This window comes from Balaenoptera acutorostrata, chromosome 2 (assembly GCF_949987535.1).
Source record: "Balaenoptera acutorostrata chromosome 2, mBalAcu1.1, whole genome shotgun sequence".
Classification (NCBI taxonomy): Eukaryota; Metazoa; Chordata; class Mammalia; order Artiodactyla; family Balaenopteridae; genus Balaenoptera; species Balaenoptera acutorostrata.
Window position 1 is genome coordinate 125,011,582 of NC_080065.1, and position 19,621 is coordinate 125,031,202.

Here is a 19,621-nt window from a genome sequence, read left to right on the forward strand (position 1 = left end):
TCCTTGGGGCCTGTTACAACACCCAAGGAGCTTTTGTCCCCTGAGATGCTGAAGTGAGCTTGAGGCTTCCCCTCTGATGCACCCTGTGTGTCCAGGGAGCCCCTGAAAAGTAGGAAATGGTGGTTGACAGATGGGCCACCCTACCCACCTGGCCGGCCTCCATGGATGTCCACCACCTTGGGCACAAGAGCACTGAGATGGAGTGGAATGGGAGGGTTCTGTGTGGGTCAGGATGGGCTTGATGGCGCTGGCTGGGAGGTCAGGCTCAGGGGAGTCTCTCAGGCTCTGTCTCTGGGTCCCTCTGCCCACCTCCAGCCCCTGATTAGGGTGTGTAAGTGTTGGGGGAGTGAGATGTGGACAGACTTCAGGCCCACCGGGGTCTCTGGGGTAGCCCTGGCCGTCACTCACTTCCTCCTCCAGCTGCGGACTGCTGTGACCGCCCCTGAGAGGGGGAGGTAGCTGGAGGTTTAGCAGTGGTGGGGGCCCCCACCCCCCAGGAAACTCAAAACCCTGGGCCAGCCGCGGGTGGCGGGTTGGGGCCGGCACAAAGAGGGCCTCTGTGCAGGCCGGCTGGGCTGCCCGCAGGATTCTGGGGGAGGAGCAGGAGCCGGTTTCCGTCCCATTCTGCTTACTGCGGAGGCCGCCGGAATGCCCGGAGCTCTGGCCCAGCCTGGCCCGTCCGGCCCTCCCGCAGCCCCTTCCCCTGTCTTCCTGGGCCCTAAGGTACAGCTGCAGACTTCTCTGCAACAGCATCCCGACGTGTTTTGCCCAGAGCCTGAGAACCACCCCCCCAGGACCCTTGAGAAACCTAGAGGGTTCCCCTAGGCTGAGAGCTGAACTGGACCTCACCCTCCAGCCAAAACGTGCCTCAGAGCCCTTGGCCAGTGTTGGAGAGCCAGGCCCTGGAGTCATAGAGACCTGGTTTCAAATCCTGACTCTGCCGTTTATTGACCTTGTGACCTTAGGCAGGTGAGCCTCATCTGTAAATGGGGTTAATACTAGTTAGCAAGTTACAGGGAGAATTCAGTGAGAAAATGCATGTGAAATGCTTAGCACAATACGTGGCAGAGAGTGAGTGCTCATCATTAGGGTCTGCTATTATCGTGTCCTCTGGGAAGATAGGAAAGAGAGGGGTCTGAATACTCACCCCAATAAGCCTCACATCATTTGGGGCTTGGTCCCAACCCTATGGCCTGCTCAAAACCCTTCTCTCCAGGCCTCAGTTTCCCCATCTGAAAATCACATCAAGAGCCAGTTCTGGCCTCTCTGATGGGGGCGGGTGGGGGGTGTTCACTATCCGGAGTCTTTTTTCTGTATCTCTCCACCTCCTTCCGCATGGGGCCCTCTGGGCTCATGGCTCCTGCAGTTTGGGGTGAGGAGCAAGAACCATCCTTCTCCATTTTACAGATGGAAACTGAGGCTCAGTGTGGGGCAGGGTGGAGCCACAGACCTGGGCCTGCAGACTCAGTCCCCTGGCCAGTCCTATGGATATGTGCCCTGTCCCCACCAATTCCTTCGCCCACATATCTCTGAGCTGGCTTTCCCTGGCTTGTCCTGTGGTGAGGCCCACCGGGAGGGAGGTCCTAAGTAAGTGTGTGGGCTCTGATCCCAGGCTAGTGTCAGCTCAGACATCTCCACTTTAGGAAACCTTAGTCTAAGATCCAGGAGCTCCCAAACAGGGAGGCCATCATTTTCTCCAGATCACAGTTGCTTATCAAACTGCCTGTTCTAAATGGGGGGATCATAGTACTTCCTTCAGAAAGTGGGTATGAGGGTTCGATGAGACAAGCCATGTCCATTGTCTGGCACATAGGAAGGTCTCCATACACGTTAGCTGTTATCCTCGTGGTGCCACGTTACAGATGGGGAAACTGGCTCAGAGGCCATATGCCACGGTCACACCGCAAGGAGGGCCCTCCGGGTCCTCTGACTCTTCCAGAGAAGGAACCTGGCCCAAAGGAGGTACCTGTTGAGGCAGGCCTTGTCTTTATCAGAGGTGTCCCAGGACCCCTGTCTTGTTCCCCAGAGCCCCAGGTCAGGGAATACCTCCTGCCCGGGACCTCAGTGTTTTTTGTCCATGAAATGGGTTTATCCCCTCCTCCAGCTCCTTTTGGGAGCTCTGTAAGGGCGAACAGAGCCCCCTATACTCCTGGGTTTTCTCAGCAGCATGGTTCAGTTCTCAGGCAAGGGGGTTGAGCCTGCCTTGAGAAGAGGGGCATAAAAGGCCAGGGGGTATGGAGTCAGGGAAATAGGATTGCAGCCCTCACCCCCATTCTGTCCTTGGCAGTTGGTCTTGGGGTGTTAGTCTTAGGGAGGCCCTAGTGGTATTGAGGGCGTGTCCCACCCCAGGCCATCTGCTGGGTGCTAACAGTGGTCAATGTGTCCTTGTATGTGTGTGTCCATCCGTAGCTGGATATGTGCCCTGTGCTCTCCAGTGGGGCCTGCATTTCTCCTGGCCTCCAAGACCAGTGTCCCTATGTGTGTCTCCCTGGGCCTGAGTAGGGCTTTTTTTTCCCTCTGGAAACTCCCCAGGCTGAATCATGGAAATCAGAGATGGAAACCCCCCCCACACACACCCAATTGCTCAGCTCAGTTCAACCACCGTAGCCTGTGGTCTGCCCTCCCCGCCACCACTGGCCTGCCCACCATCAGTCAGTCTGTCCATCTTGCCTCCGTTGGAGACCAAGGACACCACCAGCCCATCAAGGTGGCTGGAGGGTCGTGAAGGGGTGTAGCAGGGATGTCAGGAGTGGGCACGGAAGTGTGGGGAAGGGTGCGATGAGCCAGGGTGTGTGAGTCTGCAACCCGGGCCTACATAGACGATGGCGGGCTCTGCTGGGCCAGTGCCTGGCGTCCTGAAGGCCCTGATGAAATGCCACCTCTTCCAGGAAGCCTTCCTTCAGCAGGCAGGACAGCTGGGAGGCTATTCCAGACAGCAGAGGAGTAGGGGAGGGATGGTGCCTTGTGCAAACTCTGCCGTTGGTATTGGTGATAGTTGCACAACTGTAAATTTACTAAAAACCATTGAATGGGTGAATTTTATAGTAAGTAAAAACTGTACCTCAGCAAATCTGTTAAAAAAAATCCTGCCCTTGACCTCAAGCCCCACCCCGTTGGGACCCTGCCAACCTCATAGCCACACCTCACACCCACTTCCCCATTTCTTAGGAACGCTTTCAGGTTCATGTCTCCTTTGGTAACCTCTCCGTATCCTTAACTCACAGGCTAAGCAGCCCCTTCCTCCAGAAAGGTCCCCTTGCCCCACTCAGTCCCCTTCCCGCTCTCTCTTTTCACATCAGTTCATGTGACCATCAGCCCAGCTCCTGCATACCCCTCCAGAGCTGTGCATCTGTATCCTGCACTGTCCCCCCAGGAGCACAGAGCATGGGGCCGCTATCGGGTAGGTGGTGCAGGCTGTGTGCAACTGAACATCTAGAACATCTCACTGTGGCCACCTGTGTGCATGTCTCCATGCAGACAGCACTATCCCACCCCACAGTGCCTGCCTGTCCTGCCTCCCTCCCCCATTGCTGTGTGGCCTGAAGGGCTCAGGACAGAGCCCTGCTGGGGATGAATCCTGGCTCCCCTGGCACTGAGGGTGGAGTGAGAGCTCTGCCACCACCTCTGGTGACCTCATTGCCAGCTGGCATTATGATGTCACTGGCCCAGCATTCCGGGTTCCTGCTTGGGTATCTCCAAGCCCCGCAGGTGGGGACACTCCCCTGGGGTCTGTGACAGCTCATCCCCCCGACCATGTAAAGGTGACGGGCATGGTAACAACCTGTGGGGGTGGGGGCAGCCTCGGGGTAGCTGGGTCACCTTTCCCTGGCAGAACAAAGGCAGTCACAGAGCAGGGGGACTAACACTTGGGCTCTGGGTTCAAGTTCTAGCCCTACTGGGCACCGGCTGTTTGACCTTGGCCTGACAGCTTGAACCTCCCTGAGCCTCAGTTTCCTCATCTCTGAAATTGGTTAATAGTTCCTTTTTCCCTGAGTACTGGGGAGGAGTCAAGGAGGGAGAGAAGACAGGTAAAGCATAAGAGTACAGGGCCTGGGACACAGTAGGTGCTCAATAAATGCTAGCGGATAGGGTCGGTTAGTTAAGGGAGCCTGAGAGTCGCTTGGTGAGAGCTGGTTAGGGAGGGACGGTGTCCCGTGTCTTTTGGGGCTGACCAGGGCCTGGGGGTAGAGGCAGAGGTGGCTCCACTGTCAGGAGAGGGGCCCCAGCTTTGACTGTCCCTCACTTCCCAGCTCAGCCAAGTGAGCTCCAGCCCATAGGAGGTAGGGCCCACAGCCTGGCCCTGAGACCAGGAACCCACTGACCCCCAGCCCTCCTTCCTTTCTCCTCCCAGGCCTTGGGCCAGAGTGGGCTGGGGCTCGAGACAAGCTGGGTCTCATCTGGCCTCCCCCGACCTCTGCCTCTGCCTGCCTCTCCTGTAGGCATGTCCACCTGCCTTCTCTTGGTCCCCAGGTCCTTGCATCTGGGACTGTCTCCTCAGGGCTCTGTTTCCATGTCTCTCAGATCCTCTAGTCTCTGAGCTGGGCCAGGTACCCTGCGTCTCTGAGCCCAGTTGCCTCAGTCTGTGTTCCCTATGATGCTCTGTCCTCTAACCTTGACCCTTTGCCCTGTCCTCTCTCAGTCCCTTTCTCTGACCCCACCCCTCGAGTTCTCTTGTCTCGTGATCCTCTGTCCCCACCACCTGTCTCTATTCTTCTGGCCCCATGTCCCCCTCTGCCCCCCAGCTCTCTATGCCTGGGTTCCCCCCCTCACCCCCGCCCCCTGGGCTCTGTCCCCGCCCGTCAGCCCCTGGTCCCAGCTCCCGGCCGGCCCGGCTCCTGCATGGACAAAGGGGTCCTTTGTGGGCTGACCGCGGCTGGCGGGGCGGCGGGGCGCTGGCTCCGCATTACTGATGAAACGGAGCCCTTTGTTGTCCCTCCTCAGGCGCAGTATTTCTTTTTGGGGGCTGGATGCGTTCCTGGCAGGGCCGATGATGGATGCGCCCGCCGCCGCCCGCCTGCCCGCCAGCTTTCCCTCCCGCTCATTCCCGCTCCGCTTCAACGCAGCCCCAGCTCCTCCCCTGCCGCCTGGGCACTGCCAGGCCCTTCCTGGCCTGGGAGGGGGTTGCTGTGTGCCCTGCAGTAGAGGCCGGGGCCTGGGAGAAGGTCTTCTCTTATGTCCTCCCCTTCCATGAGTAGGGCACGTGAGCCCTGTGGTCAGTGGTCCACTGGGACCAGGGCATCAGCTTTTCCCAGGATCTGAAGGAGATGAGCCAGGTACAGGGACAGATCTGGAACAGGCTTGGTTGGGGACCAGGCTTTGGGGACTAGACGTTGATATCTGTCCACTCTGGGGTTTGAGTTGCCCTGTGTGCCAGTCCCCCTCGTGTACCCCCCACCTTCACTTTCTGAGGCTGACAAACCAGTGTTCTGCCTGCAGCACCTGTTCAATGACATATCACGTCCTCTGGGCCCAAAGTCAGCATGTCCCAGGACCTGGGGTTGGGGAGAGTCGGGCGTGGCTGGGGGGAGTTGTCCCTGAGGAAGGACAGAAAAATGAAAGATCAGAGAGATTCAAAGAGGAGGCCAGAGATGAACAGAACATGAGATTAGGTCCCCACCAAGAGAGACTCGGGATGGAGACAGAAGCAGAGAGACTTAGCCAGAGTGCCAGCCCTGAAAGCAGGCCCGGCTGTGTCTGTGTCAGAGGGAGCTGACTTCTAATTGACCTGCCCGCCCCACACGCAGAGCCAGATCCTGGAGCTGGGAGGAGGGAGGGAGTAGAGCAAGAGCAGCGTTAATGCAGCTATCGATTTCTGCCACCAGCCAGCAGGCCACAGAGGCGGGGGACACACAGAGGGGCTAGGGCGCAGAAGACTTCCCTCCCCACATCTCCAGCCCGTGGGTGTCTGCCTTCTTCTGTCTTCTCCCCTCAGCCTGTGTCTGGGGCTCCTGGGGCTGTGGTCCAGGGCAGAGCAGCTGAGCTCGGATGGGCAAGGGCTAGGTGACTTGGCATGACAGTCTCTGGCCCTGATCTCACTGGCCCTCGTCCCCAACACCTAGCCAGGGTCACTGATGCCTGGAGGGGTACTGATCTCTGAGGACAGGGGCCCAACAGTCAGCCTGGGCTTGGCCCTTAGGAGGTGGAACAGAGCACAGCAATCCTGGGGTATGTGTGACCCCCTTCCTCTTACTACGATCTGACCTCTGTGACACCCCCAGCCCAGTCTGGACACCCTGCCTGACCCTCCTGGGTTTGTCCTGGTGGAATCTGCCAGCTGGCCCAGCTCTTCCTCACCACCCATCCACCTTCACTAGGAAGGAGCTTAGGTGGGCCAGTGCCTGCTGGGGAGAGGCAGGGAGTGGCTGGCTGGCTGCTGATGCCTGCCGTTCACCTAACCCTGGAGACAGAGCTTTTCCCTCGCCTGCACTCACTCCTCCTCGTGGCCACTCCTTAGCAGTCCTGGGCCAGGGACCCTGCCTGCTCGGGGCCTCGATTTCCCCTTCTGTAAGTGTACAGGGTTGGACTAGATGACCTCCCGGGCCAGGCTGAGTCCTGTGACTGGGGTATGGTGGGGTTGCCTGGGGACAAAGATGCAGTGTGTGCCGCCCCTAAGCCCAGGGCCGGAGAGGCCCAGCCAGATGTGCGCCTCCCCCTTGAGTCGCCAGCTGCTCGGGGCTGGGCCCCGTCCTCCCACCCCTCTCCTGGGGGTTGCTGGGCCGTGGCAGGCAGACGCTAGAGAGCCAGGGCTGATGAGGAAACTACCACTCGGCTCCATCTGGAACAGTTCCTTCTAGAGCTCCTGGCCAAGGAGCCTGGCTGCTCACATGCCTCAGTCTTGGGGCCTGAGCAGAACAGGCTCTGTCCTGGGAAGGGGCACCTCAGACACGTGGGCGTGGCTGAAGAACAGGCTCCATTCCCTAGAGGGTCGCACCTACTCTCAGTCCCAGCTTGCAGCAGCCAGAGGTCCCTCGGGCCCACAGTCCTCTCTGCTCTCACTGGGACCTCCATCCAGACCCATCTGGGAGCCAGGCCGGCACATAGCAGTGAGGCCTGAGTAGAGACAAGAGTGGGTCCCGAGGTTAGAGAGAGAGAGGGAAGTGTGTGCTGATGTGTGCACAAGCTCCCCCCCCCCCCCCGCTCTTGTGGGAGAAGCCTTGTCCTCTGGCACACTGCTGCCTGCCCTCTAGCAGGAGGGTACGTGCTCCTTGAAATAAGGGTTCTGTGCTCTATTTGGCAAACTCTGTTAAACAAAGTCAGTTTCCTTTACCTGCAGAACTTGCCAGGGCCTTGAGATAATTAATGTGTATTAGCAATCTCTAATGAGCATCCATGGGCAGCTTCCCATACTTTTGGTCTGCATCTCCAAGCTGTTCAGAGACTGTGCTCACCCCTCTTCTCCATAGTAGCGTCAGTGAAAGATGAGGAAGCAGAGAGTAACCTCAGGTTAATAAAGTTCTCCCGCTCTCTCCTACCCCCAGCACAGGAAGGACTGCCTGCCTCCATCGGGTCTTCCCAGACCCTGGCAGGGCAGAGGGAGACCCAGCTGAGCCTCCACCGTGCCACTTGGTGGCTGTGTATCCACGGGCTAGTCAGTTCTTCTCCCAAACCTTGTCTTCCTCACCTATGAAATAGGATATTACTAGCCACTACTTGTGGGTTTCTTGTGAGTCTTAACTGAGATAGTACAAATTAGAAATTCCTAACTGTGGCTGGCACTGAATGAATGCCTAGCCAGGCTGTGGTGGTTACAGTGGTGATACAGCTGGTGTTGGAGGAGACCCTGACCCTGTATCCTCTTGTCCCGACAGAGTGAAGACACTTCCACGTGGACGCCTGACCATGTGCCTGCGCTGAGCAGCAAAGCCCACCAGGCATCTCTGTCGTGGGCGGCAGGACCCCAGTGCTCATCTGTGGACTCCCCGCAGTTGGCAGTTTCCCCCACCGGCGGGGTCTGGGCCTCGGCCCCACCATGTCGAGCCTCGGCAGTGGCCCCCAGGACACCGGCGGTAGCAGCAGTGGCAGCAACGCCAATGGCAGCAGTGGCAGCGGCCCAAAGGCGGGAGTGGCAGACAGGAGTGCAGCAGTGGCGGCTGCCGCGCCAGCCTCGGTGGCGGATGACGCACCACCCCCTGAGCGCCGGAACAAGAGCGGCATCATCAGCGAACCCCTCAACAAGAGCCTGCGCCGCTCCCGCCCTCTCTCCCACTACTCCTCCTTTGGGGGCAGCGGTGGCAGTGGCGGTGGCAGCATGATGGGCGGGGAGTCTGCCGAAAAGGCTGCCGCGGCCGCAGCCGCTGCCTCCCTGTTGGCCAATGGGCACGACCTGGCGGCGGCCATGGCTGTGGACAAAAGCAACCCTACCTCAAAGCACAAAAGTGGTGCTGTGGCCAGCCTGCTGAGCAAGGCAGAGCGGGCCACGGAGCTGGCAGCCGAGGGACAGCTGACGCTGCAGCAGTTCGCGCAGTCCACGGAGATGCTGAAGCGCGTGGTGCAGGAGCACCTACCGCTGATGAGCGAGGCGGGCGCTGGCCTGCCCGACATGGAGGCCGTGGCGGGCGCCGAAGCCCTCAACGGCCAGTCCGACTTCCCCTACCTGGGCGCCTTTCCCATCAACCCGGGCCTCTTCATCATGACCCCGGCGGGCGTGTTCCTGGCTGAGAGCGCGCTGCACATGGCCGGCCTGGCCGAGTACCCCATGCAGGGAGAGCTGGCCTCCGCCATCAGCTCGGGCAAGAAGAAAAGGAAACGCTGCGGCATGTGTGCGCCCTGCCGGCGGCGCATCAACTGCGAGCAGTGCAGCAGTTGTAGGAACCGAAAGACTGGCCATCAGATTTGCAAATTCAGAAAATGTGAGGAACTCAAAAAGAAGCCTTCCGCTGCTCTGGAGGTAACGGCGCCTTAGAGGGAGGTGTGTGGGCTCTTGGGTCTGTCTGGCAGTCCAAACCCACCCCACCCCCATCCCCACCTTTCCTGCCTGGGCAAGTGTCTGGGGGATGCCCGGCCTGTCCCTGGGCTCTGGGGTCCTAGGCCAGGCTCCGAGACACCAGTTCACTGCCCCAAGAGTCAGAGCCACATCCTGAGATGCCCTTAGGTTGTAGTCTGCAACCTAGGCAAGCATGTAATTCCAGGCAGGGACCTAGCAGAATCCCGCCAGGCCCCGGGATTCTGAACCCCTCCTGGAGTTCTGGGTCAGGTATTGAGATTCCCACACAGGTCTTAAGTCTCTGACTTTCAAACGTGTCCTAAAGCTTCCAGTCTGTGACCTAAGATTCTGGGACTCTCCCCTGCTCCATATGAGGGGTTCTGTCCTGTAGACCCTCTGGCTTTGAGGGATAAGTCCTTCATTTGCCCCTTCAGAGCCCAGCCTTTCCCCCAAGGCCACCCAAGGATAGAGCAGCTCCAGTGCTGACTGCTGTGCTCTGAGGCCTGGAAGACCCTAGCGCTAGGTACCTAGCTGACCGATTTGGGGTGCCTGGAGGCCCCAAGTTGAGTCTGGCTGCATAGTTGATGGCCAGGGTTCCTATGGGCCTAGGGTTAGAGGGTGGCTTGAGCCTGGGATGTGGGTAAAGCCTGTCTGCTATGGGATTGGCTTTGAGAAGGCAGAAGGGTTCCCATGCTGCTTTCTCTCCACCCCCATGGCAGGGCCTGTCCCCATGCCCCCAGCCATGAGAGCCTAGCTGTGGTGCCAGGCCTGGGTACAAAAGCATCTTTTCAGCCTGCTGTCCCTGCCCTGTCCCTGCCCCTCCACAAGTGGGCTTGACGCAAATGTCCAGAATGGTTGGAAAACAATAATGGCATCCCAGCAATGGCTATCCCCCCCAACTCACCCCAGCCCCAAACCTCATATCTGTTCTCCTGCCCAGAAAACACACCTGTATGCACACGAAGGCACCCGCTGTCCTCTCATGTAGAGACAGACAGATACACACACACACCCTGCCCTGTACACAGTCTTATTATAGATGCAGCCTTTTAATAAACACAGCAAGCATCCTTCCTTCTCACCACAGCTCCAAACACACTACACACTGTAGCATAGCTCAAGGCACACATCCTTGTATGCGTCCAGTGCACACGCATACACACTCATTCGACAGAAATGTGAACACAACTCCCAAATGCATCATGGCCACCTGCCGCTTGTAGCCTTTGGACCAGGGAAAGGGGTCTTGCTGTCTGGAAGGAGGGTTCCTGGGCACAGTGGCTCAGGAGGCCTCACGGTGCTCCAGGCTCTCCGGTGGCCCAGCGGGTCAGGCTTCTCTGGCCTGGCCAGGATGGCAGGAACTCCAAGGGGTGGCTGCTTTTACTCCATGCCCATTCCTCCGCCATGAGGCCATCCACGGGGGAACGTCTTTGCACCAGGCCCAGCCGGACCCTGACTGAACTCTCTCCTTGTTTTTGTCTCCCGCCCCCGCCAGAAGGTGATGCTTCCGACGGGAGCCGCCTTCCGGTGGTTTCAGTGACGGCGGCGGGAACCCAAAGCTGCCCTCTCCGTGCAATGTCACTGCTCGTGTGGTCTCCGGCAAGGGATTCGGGCGAAGACAAACGGATGCACCCGTCTTTAGAACCAAAAATATTCTCTCACAGATTTCATTCCTGTTTTTATATATATATTTTTTGTTGTCGTTTTAACATCTCCACGTCCCTAGTATAAAAAGAAAAAGAAAAGAAAAAAATTTAACTGCTTTTTCGGAAGAAAAACAACAACAACAAAAAGAGGTAAAGATGAATCTGTAAAGTACCGAGACTTCCTGGGCAAAGAATGGACAATCAGTTTCCTTCCTGTGTCGATGTCGATGTTGTCTGTGCAGGAGATGCAGTTTTTGTGTAGAGAATGTAAATTTTCTGTAACCTTTTGAAATCTAGTTACTAATAAGCACTACTGTAATTTAGCACAGTTTAACTCCACCCTCATTTAAACTTCCTTTGATTCTTTCCAACCATGAAATAGTGCATAGTTTGCCTGGAGAATCCACTCACGTTTATAAAGAGAATGTTGATGGCGCCGTGTCGAAGCCCCTCTGTATCCATCCACGCGTGCGGAGCTGCCGCAAGGAGCTCACAGAGCGGGAGGGAGCAGCCCACCCACCCCCCGGGCCCAGGCCAGCCTCGCTGTACCCGCGGTCCCCAGAATGGGACCCCCCCAACCCTAACAGTGATGATTTTGCAAAAACGAAAGTTCTGTTCGTTTATCCATTGAGATCTGGGAAGCTCATGTCTCGATATTTCCGATCCTGGCTACTTCCCTTAGAGAAAATAAGCCCTTTTTTTCTGGCCTCACTGATGGCAACAGAAGAAAGGGCCTCTTTGCGTGGCCCCCTGCCGGTGGGGGTGGGTGCCCAGGGGCCCCCGGTGGCCTGGGCCCCCTTGCCCATGGCCAGCTTCCTGCTGATGAACATGCTGTTTGTATTGTTTTAGGAAACCAGGCTGTTTTGTGAATAAAACGAATGCATGTTTGTGTCACGAAGCACCACTGGCTTCTTGCTCTCCGGTTTTGGGGCCTGGCTTGGGGGCTGTTGCTGGACAGGGGTTGTCTGGGACTACCTTGGGAAGGAGGAAGGATGGCCCAGGGACATTTAAAGTAGGGATCTCCTGGGAAGTGAGGCCGTCTGGATCCAGAAGGGGGGCAAGTAGGAGCAGCCCTGGCTGACGAGATGGAAATGCTCTTCATCTGGAAGTGGCCGGTACTGGAGCACCTCACCTGCCTGATTGTACCCCCTACCTCAGGATCTGGACCTCCAGGGACCTTCACTTACCTGGGGCCACCTTCTCTGTTCACCTGAAGTCATCAGGTCCGATCAGTGCAAAGGAGCCAGCAGTACTGGCTGGGGGTGGGGACTGAGCTACCTGTTCAGGTTCTTATTTGTTCTTCCTTGCAGGGATCTAGTAAGGTGAATCCCCAGGGATCAGTTTTAGCCCAGGTTCATGGGTACCTGGCTGTGCCTGGCACACACACACACAGTCACCCCCACGTACCCCCCTTCAGGCCTGGACGTGTCCCTGGCTTTGGCTCTTGGCATCCACCCCACACACACACACCCCGCCCCCACCGAAAGGTTGTTGGCACAAGGTCGTCTGGGACCTCCAAGACCACATGTCTGGGGAAGTCACCACACAGCCGCGTGGTCTAGGCCAGGGCAACCTGAACAGGAAGGGGTGGCAGCTGCACGCCCCAGCCCTGGACATCACAGAGGCTGGACGTATGCAGGATGCGGCCTCTCATCCACTTGACCAGGAGGCGTTCTCCCCACCCAGCTGCTCTGAGCCTGGCTGAGATGAAGCTCGACTTGAGGAAGGACTTCCTGACCATGTTGGGGCCTGGCTTCAGGTGGGTGAGGGCTTTTGGGATGACGAAGGGGCAACTTCTAAAGCTGAGTAGACGGTCAGGTGGGGGAAATGTCTCTGCCTTTGTTCCTGGGAGGAAAGAAAGCAGCCATGTTGGGTGAGGGTTCTGACCCCAACCCCTTCCCAGGTGTCACAAGCTCCCTTCGAGCACCAGGAGCTCAGCAGCCTGGCCTGGCACAGCAGGGGCAGGCGGGGGTGGTGGGAGGCAGCTTTCAACTTCATCTCTGCCTGGGAAAAATTCCCTTTCATGTGGCTGCCTGTGATCTCTCCAGGCGGCTCTGCCGAAGGGGGGGGCGGTCCAGCGGGGAGTAGGGGGAGGTGTTGCAGCCTGGGGCACCCTCGCCCCCGCCAGCACAAGGCAAACTCCAGAACCTCTTAGGGGCGGGGAGGGTCTTTCTTGGACGAGTGGGGGTGGGAAGCCTGGCCAGCAGGGGGCACCTGGGCAGGAGGCCCCTGCCTGCCCCCGCCTGGCTGCTGGCAGCACACAGGCCGCAGATGGCCTGGGCCAGCCCTCATTGGCATGCCTACAGGTGTGGGGTGGATGGCTCCGGTGCCAGCCCCGAGGGGGGGATGCTGTGACTCAGTCAGCCTGTACCCTTCAGTGTGCCAACCCACAGCCTGGCCATGGCTCCTGGGCTCACCCCCCAACACAGAGAAGCCCTGAGCTTGAGGCCCCTCACCTCTTCCAGTTTTGGCCTCTTGTGCTGTGCTTTGTGGAAAGGGTAGGCAAGCCCCTCTGTCTGGAGGAGGCCCAGGTAGGAGTGGGGATAACTGTGAGGTTGAACCATGATGAGACCTCAGTTACCTCATCTGGGAAATGGGGACAGTGATATTCTCTCCTCTATAAAGTTGCCTGATGATGAAATGAGATCACTCTAGGGAAGGGCCTGGCTCATTGTAAGCACTCGGTCAATGGCAGCTGGCGCTGCTATTTTAAAACTATTATTCACCAAAATCTCACCAAGATATCTCCCACCTTCCGCCCAGGGTGCGCATCCTCCTTGAAGCCCCAGCCACCCCGTCTCTCCACAGAGTGGCCTAGCTGCTGCCCTAGCCCTGGGCTGGGCCCTGCTCTGGCATGTCTGTCTCTTACTGCTTCTTTCTTCTTCTTCTTTTTTTTTTTTTTTAATTAATTAATTTATTTTTGGCTGCACTGCGCAGCTTGTGGGGATCTTAGTTCCCCAACCAGGGATCGATCCAAGGGCCCAGCAGTGAAAGGGCTGAGTCCTAACCACTGGAGCGCCAGGGAATTCCCTGTCTCTGCCTGTTTCTATCTGTCACTCTGTCTTGACCGTCCCTGCTGGTCTCCGACTCTCCTGTGTTTCGTCACCTTTCCGTGTATCTCAGTTTCTGTGTGCCTCTTGTGTCTCTACATCACTATCTCCCTGTATCTCTCACCTCTGTGTCTTTCTGTTTCGGGCTCACCCCTGCTGCTCTCCCGTCTGACAGAGAAGTACTTAGAGGCGGGCTCCCCTGTGGAGCTGAATGTCCAATTCCCCTCCCTGGGGGTGCCCTCAGCTCCCCTATGCTACAGTTGGGAGCCTGACCTCCTGGTGACCTGGGAGTCTTCACCTCAAGCACCCCATACCCCGGCTTGGGTGGCAGTGGGTGGTTGGAGAGGCTGGGAGTGAGTGCACCTGGGGCTGTGGAGCTGGAGACAAACCCAGCGTCCATGTAGCTTTGTGTGCCTCTGTGTGTGTGTGTGTGTGTGTGTGTGTGTGTGTGTGAGAGAGAGAGAGAGAGAGAGAGAGATGCTTCAAGGCCCTGACAACCGCGTGAGGCCTTGTGCAGCAGTGTGGCTATGTGTGACACTGACTGTGACATTTTGAAAATGGGTCGGTGGCAGTGTGTGGTAGACTGATGTGAGACCTTGTGTAGCCATGGGTTATGTGATGTCAGCAGCCCCACAGTTTGGGGTGTTCTGTGACATTGCCTGTATAATCCCGTGACATTGTTCAATCCTGTAACAGACCCAGTATGATACCAGGTTGTATAGCTGAATGTGTGACACTGGATGTGTAACACTGATGCTGTATGGCATGCATGACCCTGTGACAAGACACTGGTGGTCCTCTGTGGTTTGTGATGTTGTGTCTGTGTGACCATCGTGGGTGTGGCCCTGGGACTGATATCAGGGGTTCTATGTGAGTGTGTGATGCTGGCTTGTGATCATGCTGTGACCTTGTGACACTGCCTGGGTGTGTGCTTATGACATTGTGTGTCACTGTGCACCTGTGATCCCCTCAGTGATGCTGACATTATGCACCGTGGTCTTTGTCTACAGCATTTCCTGGGTCTCTGCCCCGACAGCCATGCAACTCTGGGGACAGAATGAGGGCCCTGGCAGCCCCTCTTACCCCCAGCCTGGCCCTGAGGCCCAGTCTGGGTGGGGGAGCTGGCATGGGGGCAGCAGGCACGGTTCCCACGGCCACCACGGCCCCTCTCCCAGCCCCACCACCGCCGGCTTCAGCTCCGCAGAATATCCTGGCAACCCCAGCTTCTTTGTTCTCTGTGGCCGCCAAAGGCCTCTCCCCACCCCGGCCTGCCCAGCGCCTGCCAGGCGCCCCCTCCCCCCCAAAGCAGCAGGGTTTGGCCTGACCTAGTCCCTTGCTGCCCTTATCCTCCGCTCGAACTGGGGCCCCTGTTTCATGCCCTGACCCTGACTCAGCACACCAGACTGGGCCTCTGACCCTCTGCTATGAGCTTACTGTCATCATGTTGTGCAGGAAGAAGGAAGCAGGACAGCTCCTGTAGTGTACTGGGTGATTGTGGGCCAGGTACTAGGCTCTCTGTATTGGTACTTCTCCTTGGCCCAAGGCTAGTTGGAGGCTGTCTTCAGTCTGGGATGGTTTCAATTTGTTGAATAAATTTGCTTCTTTGATTCCAGGAAGTCATCAGTTTAGGGATTATTATCTATTTTACAGATGAGAAACTGAAGCCCAGAGAGAGTAGGGGACATGCCAAGTCACAGAGCAAGATGGTAAGGGGAACTGATTAGAACTCGGGCTCCTGGCTGTCAGACCCCTGCACCAGGCTGCTTTGGGAGGACCAGTTGCCTCCATGGACAGGAAAGAGGGCAGAGCCTGGGAGTCTGAGTCTAGACACATTAGTCCTCCCCTCTTCTTGGTCACCATGTGTCAAAGCCACGTTCTGCATGTGTGTGTGTGTGTGTGTGTGTGTGTGTGTGTGTGTGCCCTTGTGGATGACCTTGGCCAAATGCCCTTGCCTCTGTTCCCAGGAAAAAAGGGCAACATAACCAGGGACCGTAGGGTGGGGCACTTGGCATGGTGCTTTGCAGAGCAACAAGGTCACCTCACAGTGCCAAAACCCACGGCACCTCCAATAAGGACATGGGGCTGCTGGCCCAGGGGGCAGAGTCTGGCTTGGGGCCCCAGCCTCTATTCCCAGATTCAGCCCAGCTCTGTGCTGTCACAAAGAAGGAGGTGGTGATGGCCACATGGCTCTGCTGCATTCAAGGCCGCTTAGGCTTGACCTGATTGCAGCGCCAGCTCCCACTCCCTCCCAGGTACTGGAGATGGATGGATGGAGGTCACTGTGCACCCGGCCCTGGCTCCCCACTGCCCACCCGTGACCCTGTGCTGATAGGCACTGCTGACGACAGCCAAGGTGGGGGAAGGACGGGCAGCCACCAGCACGTTAACAATACAGACCTTGGCCTAGGCACCCTGCAGGCAGGTAATTGGCACAGAGAGGCCCAGCTGCCCCCCAAGCTCACACAGCCCCGCAGGGAGTCCTGTCCCGAGAGGTCCACATTTCTCCTGAGGGCCCCTTGAGGGCTCTTCCTGCCACACCGAGTGGAGAATGGCTGGGGAAGATAGAGAGGGTATGGGAGGGTCCCCCGAGGCCACCGACCCGGCTGCCAGAGTGGACACTTTCATCTCTCTTCGCCTGTCGACCTGCCATCCCTCAGCGGCATTAAATTCCCCTCCTGCCAGAGAACAAGGGCTGCCTCAGATTCCAGGCAGCAGGGCGTGAAGATGGGGTGGGCCCAGGGGAGGAGAGCCAGGTCCTCCAGGGCTTCAGGCCTGGGCTGGGGGTAGGGCTTGGGCTGGGGGCTCTGGTGGCCAGCTACCCCAGCCGCTGTCCAGATGCAGGTCTGTTTCCTGCAGCCTTCTCCCTCCTGACTGATACCTTCCTCCCCTTTCAGGTGCTACCTCCTCAGGACCTTTCTTAACCCCTGCAGGACAGGTCTAGTGTCCCCGTGCCACCCCCATCACTGCTGATCACTCTGGCTGACATCGCCTGACTTCAGGGCTGCGGTCTGCAGCTCAGTGAGGACAGCACTGGCACCAGAAAACCTCTGTGGGCTGAATAAACACATTATCTCCTCTTTCTGGGCAATTTTTTCCTCTCGTGTGTTTCCAACTCTAATTGGAGTGCTGTCCACAGGTGAGGGTAAACTTACTAGAAAGAGCCCCCTTTCCCCAGCCCCCTGGAAGCTGCATATTCTGCATCTCTGCCCTTGGTTAGAGGTGCTGATAATATCACCGCGCCACAAGTGGTAGAGCTTGTTGCCTGTGTGCCAGGCATTGGGCTAGTCCATTGCGCTTACTAGCTCACTTAATCCTCACCACAACCCCGTGAGGAGGGCGATGATCAGTGATCCCATTTTCCAGATCAGAAAGTTGAGGTTCAGAGAGGTAGAGGTAGAGAAACATACATAAGGTCACAAAGCCAAGTTCCTCTGGTTTCAGAAGCTGGCCCTTAAACACCTGGTCATGCTTCAGGCTTTGGCTGGAAGAAACCAAACCCCCCACCCCACATGCTGCCTGTGATCCTGCCCAGATGCAGGATTAGGGTCAAGCATTACTTACTTAAACTTTTCTGCACTCTTTGACTACTGTTTTTCTTTACTTTTATTTTTGCAGTAAATACATATTGCTTTTCAAATCAGAAAACCCAGGAAAGTTCTTTAACCAAATGTTCTTAAGCCCAAGAAGGTTTGGAAACAAAGAGCATAGTGTGGAGTGAGGGTGGGGGATGAGAAGGTAGCCCAGGATCACTGCCCCCTCCCCTGAAATGACAGGATTTGGGTATTTGGGGGGCCCAAAGTGGGTGCAGCCTGAATCTACAAAGGCCTCCGCCCCTCCACCTCCCTGGCACCTCCCTGGCATCTTCCCACCACCCTCCCAGCTGCTCACCCAGCTCTGAGGCCAGCCCAGGAAGGGGCACCACCTGTGGCTGAGTTGGCTCTGCCCCAGTGGGATCCACAGGCAGCTGCTGGGGTCCGGGGGGGAGTGGCTGCGAGGGTGAGGGCAAGGGCAGTGCCCGCCGCAGTTGATAAGGCGACGGAGCCCTCGGGAGTCAGGACGCAGCGAAGCCATGGAAACGAGTCCGAGGTGTGAGGCTGGCTCAGCCGCTTCCCCCAGGTGGCCGCCTCCCAGGCCTGGCGGGGGCCCAGCAAGGCGGGTCCACCCACTCCCTGACCTGGGGGCCAGGCTTGGGTGGGCAGCTGGGTAGGCTTGATGTCACCCCAGCCAACTTTCCCCAGGGCCTGGCTGGGGTCAAGCCTTGGGCCTGAGCTGGGAGGGCTGGGGACAGGGGCGAGGGTGCTTCAAACCCCCCTGACCCCTTCAGTCCCTCCTACCTTCTACCGCTCCCCTCCTTTCCTATAAATATGTGTGCATTATTTACCTTAAGCATTTTGATAAATCATAATAGGAGAGACATCTGCTGTCAAAACTGCAAACTGCATTTGGGGTGCAGCTGGCGGCTGAGGGCTAGAGGCTGGGGGGTGCAAGGGCTCTGATGGCCTGAGAGGGGATAATATAGATGCCCCCCACCTCTCAACTAGGGCTGGGCCTTGAGGGGGACCCAGGCCCCATCATTTGGAGCCCCTCCTCACCAGCTGCTGACCACAAAACCTTCCCAAGGAGTCTATGCACTGCCCCCCAGTCCTTGCCTGCCTCCCTCTGCTTCAGAATTAATGCAGCCGTGACAGCGGCTGAGAAGTCCCCCGAGCAGCGGAGATTAACTCCCGGGGCAGCGCGGGCGGGGTTGACCATGGGCGGCTGAGGAGCGGGGGGCTGACGCACAGGCCTCACAAGATTAATCGCCCTGCAGCCGGCCTCATCACGAGGGTGCCCGGTGCTCTAACCCCCACCCCCAGGAGGGGCGTTGGGTCCTGTGTCAGGAGCCTGCCCTGCCTCCTGCAGCCCCCATGGCTCCGATCAGTGGGAGGATTTTGGAAGCCAAGGTTGAGTTCCTTTCTCATTTTCTCTTCCCTTCCTGGTGGCCTTCGGGGACCCTGAGGACCAAGCAGCAATCCTGGGGCCTCTTTCCCTCCCCTGTTCCCAGTGTGGCTCAGCCACCCAGGGAGGGATAGGCTCTGACCCTTGCCTGTCTACCTACCACCTGCCAGCCCCACAGACCCCACTGGCCTGCTAGTCCCCCAAAGCAGAGCTGGGGCGGTGGGGGCTGGAAGAGGGGTGCAGTGGATTTATGGGCTCGAGGCCGGATGCTCCTGCTGTCCAGCCAGCCCCTCTAACCATCTCGGTGGGTCTGTGGAGACAGCAGAGGGAGGGGATCCCGGGCAGAAACAGAGTTGGATTGCTGATTGATAAAGCACTGGGGTCAGGGACCTGGGTTTTGGCCTTTCTCAGCCAGTTGTTCTTTAGGGGTTGCAGCTAGTGGGACTGAGGTTAGATATGGGAGTAAAGTTCCCTAGGCAGGCAGGACCTAAGGGAGGCTGAGCTGTGGTTGGAGTCTACCTTGATTCTGTAAGTCTGGCTGGAGTACTCTCTTCTGTGCACCCACTGCCCCCGGTGCACCCATCACAGCCCTGCTGGCATCAGACGGGGTGAACTCTCCGTTCACTTGCTGGTCTCCCCAGCTAGAAAGTGAGCTCCAAGGGGGAGGGGCTTGTCTACTGGCACATGTTAGGTACTCAATAATGTTGGATAAATGGATGAATTGGAGGTAGAGGACATGGGGTGGCCCTCTGTATATAAGGAGCTGGAGAAAGAAACTTGGATCTGAGCTCGAGGATCCCAACTGCAGGGTCACAGGCCGGTGACTGCCAAGAGGGGGCCCCAAGAGAAAAGGGGACTTGCAGCTGGGTGCCAGGGTGACACTCACAGGCTGCATGACCTTCTACTAGAAGCTTTCCTCTCTGGGCTTTGCTTCTCAGAGGTACTATGAGGGTGGAATGAGAAGTCCTGTGTGAAATGTCCTTGTCAACTCTCAAGCCTTGTACCCCTTGGTGAACAAGAGATCTATGTGGATGGGAAGAGCCAAGAAGCCTTCTTGGAGGAGG

The 19,621-nt window shown here is 57.7% G+C and overlaps 1 protein-coding gene across 3 annotated transcripts in view; it reads left to right on the forward strand.

Annotated features, from left to right (window-relative positions):
- Positions 1 to 11,467, forward strand: part of CXXC5 (CXXC finger protein 5) — a 34,020-nt gene extending 22,553 nt beyond the window's left edge. For all 3 annotated transcript variants that reach the window (XM_057540646.1, XM_057540647.1, XM_007172260.2), the window contains exons 2-3: positions 7,809 to 8,887; positions 10,419 to 11,467. In XM_057540646.1, the coding sequence (XP_057396629.1) occupies positions 7,970 to 8,887; positions 10,419 to 10,463 (963 nt within the window). In that variant the 5' untranslated portion in view covers positions 7,809 to 7,969 and the 3' untranslated portion in view covers positions 10,464 to 11,467. The remainder of the gene's footprint in view (positions 1 to 7,808; positions 8,888 to 10,418) is intronic.
- The last annotated feature ends 8,154 nt before the right edge of the window (positions 11,468 to 19,621 follow it).